A 13504-nucleotide genomic window follows, 5' to 3' on the forward strand; every position below is an offset into this window, starting at 1 on the left:
TCTTTTTTCTCCATTTCAGTCTCTTCTACCACAGTTTCAACTACAAGTAAGTAATAAAAGCAATGTGGGAACAGTCCAAAATTTAGCAGCATAAAGTACAATCTTTTCATTAAAAGGAACTCATGTACTATTCTTTTTCCCCCTCCATTTCAGGCACTTCTACAATAAGTACAAGTAAGTACAAAACATGTTTAGTTCCATATTTTGTTGTTTTAAAGGAACAGGTCAGGAAATACTCAGTTAACCATGCTGAGAATTTGCAGGGATTGTTAGGAAAAGGAATGAAAGGAAATAAACATCCGGTTTATTTTCCATTTTGAAGTCATGGAGATTTTAAGAAAGAAAACACATAATATTTATAAATATTTGTATTAGTATACAGGTACTATACTGTACATCTTTGAGCTAAATTAAAATGCTCTGTGCTTACTATCTATGATACTATCAGATTACCAAATTGGGGCAACCTGTGTGTGCGTGAGAAAGAGGGAGGGAGAGAGAGAGGGAGGGAGAGATGTCAAGGTACATGTAAAAAAGGGTTATCAATTATGCAGGTGCAGCTATCATGTTGATTTCTTTGGAGACCTCTCTCTGTGGATACCCCTGAAATAAATTTAATGTTAGAAACTGAGTAAACTGAAATCCAAGTTTGAGTAAGGTTTTATACTGCTGCTTGATTTCGAGAAGACAGGCATATTACATAGAGTACTTATGGTGATTGTAGAATTAATGGTGGCTCTAGCATTAACAGACTGAGCAAAGCTAACATTGCACAGATTGAATGTTGTTGATGCCACAAGATGAGACAAGAAAATGATCTGAGTTATTGTAGAAAATTTACCTCAGTGTTGAGGGCTTATCAACATAAATGCACTCAGTGAAAGAAAGTTATTCTATGTTGAAGAATGAATGCATTATTTAAAGAAAAATATTTTCTCTACTTTTATGATAGCGCAAAGCTAATACTGTTTCCATATCAGAAAATGTAAACACAACTTCAACTTTTATATTGCAACCTGTTCCCATTCTAATTACCCTTGTACCATCAACATTTTAGCCTTCCTCCGATTCCACTTCCACCAACACATCTACACTAAAGAACATAAGACTGTTATTCCACACGAATATTACACACTACTCTTTCCTTTCTACCTCCCAATAACACTAAGGTTTTTTTCAGTGCTCTCATAACCAACCAACCAATTAGTCACCCTCCCAATAAACAATGACAAACAAAAAACAATGGCTGTGAATTGGGAGGACAAGTAGAGTTATAATTTATTTTACGGAGTGAGGAGTTTGAGATGTAAACAGGCTTAAACAAATTCCTGTCAGTAACGTTATCTGTCACTTGGATTGATACCCTACTTAAATTCTGGATTTTCAGACATTTTCTGTGGGTCGTAATCCTCACTGAAGGAGAATATAAGACCAAAACTGGATTCGGATGTAGAGAAATTTCTATTAAAAACAAAACAAAATAGATTGGAGGAGCAGAAGAGAAAAACATGTAGGAACAATACAGTTCCACATCTGAGACAATTAATAATGCTAGGACTAATTAGGTTTGAGCTGCAGAAAACCAGGCAACCATCAAGGGCAGCAAAGCATTGCCTCAATTTTTAAAGGTCAGGAGTTGTAGTCCTAAAGCAGGGATGGGTACCCAAAGTCCTTTTATGACTTGTGGACTTCAACTCCCAGAATTCCTGAGCCAGTTGGCTCAGGAATTCTGGGAGTTGAAGTCCACAAGTCATAAAAGGACCTTGGGTACCCACCCCTGCACTAAAGGATATTCACAATTAAATATGTTAAAGAGCAAAGAAAGAAATCCTGATCCAAATACAAGCACTCCGTTAATTCTACTTTTGTTATTTTATAACAGCATATCATACCTTGAACTATTGTTCTACTATTGTTCTCACAATAGAAATTCTTTCTGTTTCTGTCACTCTTTCATTACAGCATCTTGTATAGACCAAGAATGTAAATGGTCTGGATGGATTTCTGTGAGTGTCCCAGAAATTGGTATTGACAAAGGAGACAATGAAACTTATGAAAACATCAAACTGCACAACATAGAGATCTGCGTGAAGCCAGATAACATATCATGCCGAGCAAAGAAGTTTCCTGACTGGTCTTTCGAGGACTTGCAACAGAAAGTGACATGTGATGTTTCCACTGGGCTTATTTGTAAAAACAAAGATCAGGTTCCTGGACCTGTAATTCCTGCACCAGTCTGTCTCGATTACGAAATCAACGTCTGCTGTCCAGTGGAGTGTTTTTCCACCACTCCCAAAAGCACTACTACCACAATTACCACTACTCCATCTACTACCACTCCAACACCTACTCCCACTCCAACACCTAGTACCACTACCACAATTACTCCCAGTCCATCTACTCCCACTCCAACACCTACTACCACCTCCACCTCTACTACCGAAAGCACTACTACTACAATTACCCCCACTCCATCTACTCCCACTCCAACACCTACTACCACTCCAACACCTACTACCACTACCACAATTACTCCCAGTCCATCTACTCCCACTCCAACACCTACTACCACTCCAACACCTACTACCACTACCACAATTACTCCCAGTCCATCTACTCCCACTCCAACACCTACCACCTCCACCTCTACTACCGAAAGCACTACTACTACAATTACCCCCACTCCATCTACCCCCACTCCAACACCTACTACCACTCCAACACCTACTACCACTACCACAATTACTCCCAGTCCATCTACTCCCACTCCAACTCCTACCACCTCCACCTCTACTACCGAAAGCACTACTACTACAATTACCCCCACTCCATCTACTACCACTCCAACACCTACTACCACTCCAACACCTACTACCACTACCACAATTACTCCCAGTCCATCTACTCCCACTCCAACACCTACTAACACCTCCACCTCTACTACAGAAAGCACTACTACTACAATTACTCCCACTCCATCTACTACCACTCCAACACCTACTACCACTCCAACACCTACTACCACTACCACAATTACTCCCAGTCCATCTACTCCCACTCCAACACCTACTACCACCTCCACCTCTACTACAGAAAGCACTACTACCACAATTACCACCACTCCATCTACTACCACTCCAACACCTACTCCTACTACCACAACCGAAAGCACTACTACCACAATTACCCCTACTCCATCTACTACCACTCCAACACCTACTACCACTCCCACTCCAACACCTAGTACCACTACCATAATTACTCCCGGTCCATCTACTCCCACTACAACACCTACTCCCACCTCCACCTCTACTACAGAAAGCACTACTACTACAATTACTCCCACTCCATCTACTACCACTCCAACACCTACTACCACTCCCACTCCAACACCTAGTACCACTACCACAATTACTCCCAGTCCATCTACTACCACTCCAACACCTACTACCACTCCAACACCTACTACCACTACCACAATTACTCCCAGTCCATCTACTCCCACTCCAACACCTACTACCACCTCCACCTCTACTACCGAAAGCACTACTACCACAATTACCACCACTCCATCTACTACCACTCCAACACCTACTACCACTCCCACTCCAACACCTAGTACCACTACCACAATTACTCCCAGTCCATCTACTACCACTCCAACACCTACTACCACTACCACAATTACTCCCAGTCCATCTACTACCACTCCAACACCTACTACCACCTCCACCTCTACTACCGAAAGCACTACTACCACAATTACCACCACTCCATCTACTACCACTCCAACACCTACTACCACTCCCACTCCAACACCTAGTACCACTACCACAATTACTTCCACTCCATCTACTACCACTACAACACCTACTCCCACCTCCACCTCTACTACAGAAAGCACTACTACTACAATTACCCCCACTCCATCTACTACCACTCCAACACCTACTACCACTCCAACACCTACTACCACTACCACAATTACTCCCAGTCCATCTACTCCCACTACAACACCTACTACCACCTCCACCTCTACTACCGAAAGCACTACTACTACAATTACCCCCACTCCAGCTACTACCACTCCAACACCTACTACCACTCCAACACCTACTACCACTACAATAACCCCCACTCCATCTACTACCACTCCAACACCTACTCCTACTACCCCCTCTACTACCGAAAGCACTACTACCACAATTACCACCACTCCATCTACTACTACTCCAACACCTACTCCTACTACCACAACCGAAAGCACTACTACCACAATTACCCCTACTCCATCTACTACCACTCCAACGCCTACTTCTACTACCCCCTCTACTACTGAAACCACTACTACCACAATTACCACCACTCCATCTACTCCCACTTCAACATCTACTCCCACCACCATCTCTACACAAACGCCTACAAGTCCAACATCGGGATCGAGTACATTAGCACCCTGTGTGCTAGGAAATACAACCGTTAGTAATTCTTATTCTATTTATTTACATATTTAAAATTATGCATGGAACTTGGAGTATGTTTATGTCTTCGATGCTCAGATGCTTTGCTAAATATCTTTGGATGCATAAAAGGCAGAATTTGTACAACAATTATTTGAAAGAGAAAATTATCTCCAAAATGTGCCTTAGAAAATTATGTTTTCAAAATTTCTGGGCAAGTCAGAATTAATTTTGTACATGAATTTTTACTCATACTGGCTCATCTTCAAGTTTCAATAGAAATCTATTGTAAAGGCCTGATCTTTTCAAATGAGGCAAAATGTACAAAATTAATTATGACGATAAGAACATAAACGTATCATGACTTAGGTCCATTTTATTGTATATATTTGAAAAATGTAGCTAAAATTATGCTGCTTGTCACTGGAATTAGATTTCACTTAAATGATCAAGTTTTGGGTTTACTGGATGAGGATTTTGGGGATTTTAGTCCAACACAGCTAGACGTTATTATTTTTTTTTAGTAGATTTAAATCCCACTATTTTATTTAGGAGGTGGGATATAGCGGGAGGTGGTTCAAAGTGACATACCTAGCACTGTCTCCTGTTTTTTTTCTTCTTCCTGAGAGATTGTACTGAGAGAATGCAACTGGTCCCAAACCATCCAGTGAATTTGGTCCAAAGGCAACTGAACTTTGTTTTCCCCTGAAGATGTTTCGCTTCTCATCCTAGAAGCTTCTTCAGTTCTGACTAAATGATGGAGCATCGAAGGATCCATATTCCTTGCAATCATCTAGTCCTTAGCACTCTTTCTGAGAGTCGTTGAGGCCACTTGGAGATTTATCTGTGCCCTCGGGGTCGCCTGAATAGTGCAAATGGGTGTGGAACCTTCTTGGAACTGCTGAAAGGACTGTGTTGTAAACAGGAGATAGGGGGTGTCGTATCCATCCTCCTCTGTGGCGAGAGAGCTGTTCAATCTTAATGTAGATGGCCTCTTTGACCCTTCTTTCAAACCATGACCTGGATGGCTGAGAATCTCCAGAGACATCCAGTGAACTTCCATGCCGGGTTTCTTCACTCCTAGCCCAGCATCTGATGTGCATTCCTTCCCTCAAATTGGAGAGGGCCAAATTATTTTCCTTGACTGGTTCTTACATTAACCAAAGGGGAAAAATGCTTTTGTCATATGAACTGATTCCAATTTCCTATACGGTCTCAGTTTAAGCATAGTTAAAGGTAAAGGTAAAGGTTCCCCTCGCACATATGTGCTAGTTGTTCCCGACTCTAGGGGGCAGTGCTCATCTATGTTTCAAAGCCGAAGAGCCAGCGCTGTCTGAAGACGTCTCCGTGGTCATGTGGCCGGCATGACTAAACGCCAAAGGCGCACGGAACGCTGTTACCTTCCCACCAAAGGTGGTTCCTATTTTTCTACTTGCATTTTTTATGTGCTTTCGAACTGCTAGGTTGGCAGAAGCTGGGACAAGTAACGGGAGCTCACCCCGTTATGCGGCACTAGGGATTCGAACCCCTGAACTGCCAACCTTTTGATTGACAAGCTCAGCGTCTTAGCCACTGAGCCACCACGTCCCTTTTAACTTTTAAGCATAGTTAAATCTTATCTAATGTCACACGCAAAGCCATCGTACCTGGTGTTATATTACCAGAACATATTAAAACAAATTAAACGTATTAGTGCATGGATGTCAAACTCAATTTCACTGAGGGCCATATCAGGGTTGTATTTGACCTCAAGAGGCTGGGGGTGGGCAGGGCCAGGTTGGGCATGGCCAGCTCAACATCACTTGTTTCGGGGGTGCCTCGGGCAGCCTGAGCTCTCCGCCAGCAAAAACAGGCTCCTGAACTCCGTTTTTGGCTGCGACAGCGTCCTACAATCTCTGCCCGCGAAAACGGAGCTCAGGAGGGCTGCATGCGGCCCTCACAAGCTCTGTTTTCAGTGGCAGAGGCACTGCAGGCCAGTCCTTTGCTGTTTCCAGAGTGGCCCCGCGGGCCACATCTAAGCACCCTGTGGGCTGGATTTGGCCCCTGGGCTTGAGTTTGACACCCCGGTACTAGTGCATAGCTTTGAGATCTATAATTTAAATGACAACAACAAAGGCAGGTGTTGAGTGGGAATAAGAATAATAAGTGAAATGGCTTGCCTCCAGAAGTTGTGGGTACTCCAACACGAGAGGTTTTTAAGAAGATATTGGACAACCATTTGTCTGAAATGGCTCAGGGTTTCCTGCTTGAGCAGGGGGTTGGACTAGAGGATCTCCAAACTCTCTTCCAACTCTGTTTTTCTGTTAAATTAGTTCTTTTAATCCATTCATATATTGCATGTTTGGTCAGGATTATAAAGTGTGATACATTTTTTTCTCTGTTGTCTCAGATACCACCAGGAGAAAGTGGGGGGATATGTAATTGCACCGAGTTAATATGTGTTACGGATAACCTATGGGAGAGGTACCCTATCGAGTGCAACACTCCACCAAAGCCCACGTGTGCCAATGGGCTTGCTCCTATAGAAGTATTAGATGAAAATCAATGCTGCACACATTGGGAATGTGACTGTGAGTACATATATTTATATAAACAATTTTGATGTTCTCTTGAAGCTCAAGAGAACTCCTCAAGCTATTGGACTGGTGTTGTATTGCACATACTGTTATTACCTGAAAGAGCTGCTAATTCCTATAAATTGAACTTGGAGTGAAGAGATTCAGGGATCAGTTTCAGGAGAGGTTGTGATGAAAATATAAAGAAAGGCATTCTCTAAAAAAATGCAAGAAAATACATTGATCCATGTTCAAACAACAAGAAATCAACACTTATGCCTTTGACAGTAAGAATGTTTCCTGGTTATAGAAAATTAGCATGCAGAAACACTACCTTATTTGGTAGACAATTAAACTGAAGGAAACTAAATACTATATTAATAAGAAAGCCAGTTTGTGTAGTGCTTAAGGCATTAGGCAGGAGACTCAGAGTTCTAGTCCTGTCTGAGGCACAAAACCCGCTGAGTGACTTTGGGCCATTCATTCTCTTTCAGCCCTAGGAAGAAGGCAATGGCAACTCACTTCCAAAATCTTACCAAGAAAACTTCTGGAACTTGTCCAGGCAGTCACCCAGAATCAGCACTGACTCAAAAGCACTCTGAAATAAATAGTTAAAATAATTGAAAAAAAAAATACTAGTGATATATTCAGTTATCATTTCAAGCATGCTATTGCTGCTGGGAGGAATTTCTCATGTCATATGGAACAGATACAATTAGTAAAATAACATATAAAGTATCTAATTAATGAAAAAGTTTTATTTAGCATAAACTAACTGTATATATTGGCACTGCTGAATAAAACAAATAACAATCTTTTAAAAAAGAGATGCAGATAAATTTATTCTTGTGAAAGAATACATGCAGATAGGTAAATAAATAAATGAAATTAACCTAATGAAACCTTAGATTAGTAAATCTAATCAATTCAAATAAATAAAAATGCTTTCCCCCATCCTATTCTTATTATCTAGCAATTGCTTAAAATACTGAGCAAAATCAAAATTAAAAAGTGAAAGGAAGGAAAGAACAGTTTCCAGTGGGCTTTTCCCACTGAAATGTTTCTGTCGCTCCTCGGGGATAATTCTGTACTTGAGAAGCAATGTGAGAATTTCTCTTTCTTCTGGAGAAATTTCAAAGAATTGTTCACTCAAGGTTTTTTGGCCCCCAAATTTGTCAGACAATTTCAACATCCCATTTGTGCTCATCTCTGTAAATGAGAATGACAATGCTTTATTCCAATCACAGGTTTCTTGACAATTTTTTCTAGATTTTCCAGATTAATTTATTCTCAAAATCTATTAGGAACCCCTGCCATTTCTTTTAGTTATTTATAGGAGTTCCCAGCAAATAATCAACACTATTGTCTTTCTGAAGGCTATTGCACTGGCTGGGGAGACCCACATTACATGACATTTGATGGCCTCTACTACAGTTACCAAGGTAATTGTACCTATGTCCTAATGGAAGAGATTAATCCTACCATCCACAACTTTGGAGTGTACATCGATAACTACCACTGTGATCCAGCGCAATCTGTCTCTTGCACCCGTACTCTCACCGTAAAGCACGAGTCCCAGGAAGTGCGCCTCAAAACGGTCAACCTGATTCCTTTGAAAGTAGAGGTACGTGTAGAATGGCTTACATTTCAGTACAAAATTGTAAACAATGGTTATGACTAGCAAATCTTTACTTACCTAGGTTCAACTGACAATTTACTCTACCAACCCTGCATATGGTCAGTAGCAGACAGCCTCTGAGACACATATCATGCAGAGTATATTACAATACTTCTCACTGTTACTTCACAGCAACCCTTTCAATAGATAATTTATAGATTGTTCATATTAATGTTCCAATTTTACTATCTCCAGTTTCCACCTCAGGTGAAAAAAACTGAGTAAAAAAAAACCTCTTATCTTTGAGGAAGTGCTTTCCTCCATAAACTCTAATATTAATAGTGATCTTGGGTTGCTTGAGGTTCTACAATATCTATGTGGTGGAATGTCTGTGTTATTTTTGGTCAGGTAGCCATGTCCATAGTTTGGAAGGAGGGAAGTTGGTTGAAGGCAGCCACATTTTTCTCATTCTTCAAGAGGAATGGCTTTTCTCTCCTATCTCTTTCAGGCAACTCTGTGGCTTTTTCTTGTTCCTTTCACTAAATCCTTACTTGCTGGCATAATTCAGACAATGTCTACCAGGTGGCTTCATGGATTTCACTACAATAGAATTTTGAAATGCACTTTCATTTAAAGCAGAGAGAGGAGGGCTGTGGAAAGGAGAAAAGAACACATGATCTTAGTAATCACGGCTATAAGTCATTCACAGTTCATACCTTAATACTAGTGGTGAAATCCAAATTTTTTTACTACCGGTTCTGTGGGCGTGGCTTGATAAGTGTGGCATGGCTTGGTGGGTGTGGCTTGGTGGGCACGGCAGGAGAAGGATACTGCAAAATCCCCATTCCCTCCCCACTCCTGGGAAAGGATATTGTAAAATCTCCATCCCCACCCCACTCTGGAGCCAGCCAGAGGTGGTATTTGCCAGTTCTCAAACTACTCAAAATTTCCACTACCAGTTCTCTGAACTGCTCAAAATTTCCGCTACCAGTTCTCCAGAACCTGTCAGAACCTGCTGGATTTCACCCCTGCTTAATACACCTTTAGTGCCAACTCTCTCCAATTATTCACCCAGTGTTGAGAATTTTATACCTGTTTCAGGCAAAGCAAATACACTCCCCCCCCCCAAATCTATCATTCAGTTTTAAAAAGCACATTGAGCTTCTCTCCCCGCCCCCCCAATCTCTGTTGACGAAAATCCTAATTTGACCTGATAGCCAGCCCATCTGCCCCAGAAAGAGTGAATTTACAAGACAAGGCTTCTCCCATTTCATGGATTCAAGCTGGGAAATTTCTGACATACAGTTGGATTCATACCTTGCATCAACCAGATTTACCTGTATCACCTAAGATCTTTACTCAAACTGTGACATGAATTTGTTGAAATAATAATTGAAACTGATGGGAACCACTAGTCTACCTCAGGCCGGGATGATGGCTTTAGACAACAAATGTTGCAAGTATATTTTTATTTTGTGCATTTAGTCAACTATCATGTAATTAAAAGGCTCAGTCATATTATGGGATAGATGGGCTGGCTATCAGGTCAAATTAGGATTTTCGTCAACAGAGATTTGGGGGGGGAGAAGTTCAATGTGCTTTTTAAAACTGAATGATAGAATTGGGGGGGGGGAGTGTATTTGCTTTGTCTGAAACAGGTATAAGGCAGGCTAGTTGACAAAACCATGTTTTGAGGTTCTTCCAGAGTCTGTCTGTTTGTCTTCCAGCCAGTCTGCTTGCCTGTCAGCCTGCCTATATATAAAATCTTCTTAGATTTTAATTATATATACATAATTAAAATATATGTTGGGGGGGTATTTCATTATAACCACGGTTCCTATTTAATTATATTTTTTCTGGCTCCTTGAACATTAGGTGACTGTGAATCATGTGACAGTGTGTTTACCTTATGAAAAATATAGCTTGAAGGTTTACAAGGCTGGTATAAATCATGTGGTGGAACTAACTAGATTGAAGATTAATGTAACATACAATGGCATGGCCTTCACAATCCGGATGCCCTATAGCACTTTTGCCAACAATACCCAGGGACAATGTGGTAAGAATGATTATACTTATGTTTGTAAAAATGAACACTGTAAAGTAGATGATTGCTAAACTATCTGGAACGTAGGAGGTAGACATTCTGACATAACATCCAAATGGCCAATCCTAACATATATAAATTATGTAATAATAATTTTGCATGTCATTGATTTTTTATTTTTTTATTTTTTTTTTGCAACACTGAGGATTGTTGACATGCGATATAAAAAGCAAGCATGCAAAGGAAAGTACAAAAGCTTTTGGTATTCAGCTGTGTGACTTTGTATATGGTTTTCCCCTTCTTTTTATTCTTCGTATTGTTATTGTCAAGTATAAAGGTTATTGCTGACTTTTGCATATTACTGTTATTACAAATTTAGATAGCAAATTATTCTTCATCAAATAGTAGGATGGAAATGTAAGTATGAATTTTTGTGTGGTTCCTTTGTCACTCCAATTTAGGAAAATGCAACAACAATATTCACGATGATTGTATGTTACGGAATGGGACTGTTATACCTTCCTGTGAAATAATGGCAGATGACTGGATTGTTTATGATCCAGAAAAACCACATTGTGAACATATGCCCGCACCCACACCTACAAAACCCCCATCCCCACCCTGCAAACCATCTCAGTTGTGTGAGCTTCTAAAAGGAAGGTAAATAGTCTGTACATTACTTTCACATTTGATTTTTTTTTCTGATTTTAAACCATGCTATACACTTATGATTTGATTTTTCACCAGTAGCCTGCTCTGCTGAGCAATTTTATTTTAGAAAATCATAGTGTGCTTATATTTGTCATTCTGAGACCATTGACTTATCTGTCTGTCTGTCTGTCTGTCTGTCTGTCTGTCTGTCTGTCTGTCTGCTTTCTTTCTTTCTTTCTTTCTTTCTGTCTGTCTGTCTGTCTGACTGACTGTCTGTCTGTCTATCTATCTACCTACCTACCTACCTATCTATCTATCTATCTATCTATCTATCTATCTATCTATCTGTCTGCCGTTAATAACTTTCCAGTTTGATCTAGTGACATTGCCCTCATCACACCCTCAACTCATTCATGAAATGGTCTTGTCATTATCTGTCCTGAAATAAAAACGATATTTTATCTCTTAAATTGACACCATCCAACCATAATGTCATGGTGTGGATCATTCTAGAGCTTTTTGTCAGCCGTATAATGGTCACCTAACCTGTTATGGGTATCAGTAGAGGTTTATTTGGGAAGTGTTGGATCAGCAAGGTGATACAGAAAATTCTAACTCTTTGCTGCATTCTAAGTTGCCCAGAATTTTACAACTCAAACTGGATAGTTTTTAAATCTGGCCATAGAACCTTACATTACTTTCCCTGCTAGTTTAGTAGAATGTTCACTATCTTTATGTAAGGTATCTGGAGGATAAACACTTACCTTGAAGAAATGCTCCTATACCATCCATGACCTCATACTTATTATATATATATATATATTTATCCAGTTTATTTCAGAAATGTCATCACTTTGTTGAAGTTAAAAGCTACTATGATGCCTGCGTATTTGATAGCTGCAGAATGCCCAACCAATCCATGGAATGTGCAAGTCTTCAAATTTATGCAGCAACCTGTGCAGATCAGGGGGTTTGCATTGACTGGAGAGGACATACCGAGAAAGCATGTCGTAAGTGTCTCCATTTCTAAAATTTGTCTGGAACTGAATAAAGAACTATAGGACATGCCTTTCCAAACAACCGCTCCCACTTTAGCGGGAGAACGTCAACATACAGTAATTTGAAACGTCTTACTTTACTTAGGTGATTGTATTTTCTATTGCTGGAGACTATTCTTCTTTTTCTTGAAACATGGTCAATCTGTCGCTGAAAATGCTCTAGGGATAAGAAAATTGTAGAAGGTGTATCAACATTTGGAAGGTTCGTGTTAACAGCAAAGAAATAGCAGATGAATGAAAAAGTGGAATGTGGAGAATGGTGACAGGTCACCCTCCATTTCTCTTTTCTTTTGCTAGCATCTCCTGGGTTCTTCCCAATATACTCAGTTACTCAGTCTCCTAATGTGGGTAGCCTATGCAGGAGAAATTAGATCACTTCATACACCAGAAGTAGTGTCCTATGTGATATGCTCATCCCATCAAGAGAAGAGAAGGTGTAAAAAAAAATTGGATAGTAGAAAAAAGTGAGCTTTTTCTGTAATCATAGAGCAGAAGATAACTTTGTAATCATACTTGCAAAGGAAATCAGAAGCTTCTTTTTATTTCTTTGCATCCTTTCTCTTCATTTTTCTTTTTTCTTTCTCTCTTTCTTTGTTCTCTTCATTCTGTATCATTAGTTTTTATGTTCTCTTTAAAATGTTTAATTAAAAATGTATATAAAAAAGAGAGGAGGGTGGAAGAGGTCCAGGAAGGAAGAAGTATAGGCCAATTAATCTCTTTCTACCACCTTCTCCCTTCTCTTGCTTCTAAGGGCTAACAAAGTGTACCTTCCTCCTTAGCTTAATCTTATCTCCTAGTTCATGAATGAATCTTGGTTTGTTATTCATAGCACGAGCATAAAAATTATATTATTCCCCAAATGTGGTATCCAAAGGCAGTCCCAAAGAATGTATAATCGGCTAAACTTTTCCACACTTTATTTTGGAAGGTGTTATCATTCATCCATTGTATCATCTTCATCTGTATCCTCCCTCCTTTTTGTTTTCCAGCCATTGTCTGCCCATCCAATAAAGTGTACAAAGCATGTGGTCCTGCTGTAGAAGAAACTTGCAAATCAGGGTAATTCATTTTCTGACATTCCAGACAATTCTGAAATAATTCTATTTCAATGTGAT

The 13504-nt window shown here is 40.0% G+C and overlaps 1 protein-coding gene across 1 annotated transcript in view; it reads left to right on the forward strand.

Moving 5' to 3' along the window:
• LOC139310802 (mucin-2-like) overlaps positions 1-13504 on the forward strand; it is a 63313-nt gene that overhangs the window by 37115 nt on the left and 12694 nt on the right. The window contains exons 29-37 of the mRNA XM_070935036.1: positions 20-46; positions 154-174; positions 1963-4478; positions 6850-7030; positions 8392-8639; positions 10509-10692; positions 11142-11340; positions 12163-12341; positions 13379-13448. Coding sequence (XP_070791137.1) covers positions 20-46; positions 154-174; positions 1963-4478; positions 6850-7030; positions 8392-8639; positions 10509-10692; positions 11142-11340; positions 12163-12341; positions 13379-13448 — 3625 coding nt within the window. The remainder of the gene's footprint in view (positions 1-19; positions 47-153; positions 175-1962; positions 4479-6849; positions 7031-8391; positions 8640-10508; positions 10693-11141; positions 11341-12162; positions 12342-13378; positions 13449-13504) is intronic.

The sequence above is a fragment of the Pituophis catenifer genome, unplaced genomic scaffold, assembly GCF_029215685.1.
Source record: "Pituophis catenifer annectens isolate HBS135680 unplaced genomic scaffold, rPitCat1.0.hap2 SCAF_1, whole genome shotgun sequence".
NCBI lineage: Eukaryota > Metazoa > Chordata > Lepidosauria > Squamata > Colubridae > Pituophis > Pituophis catenifer.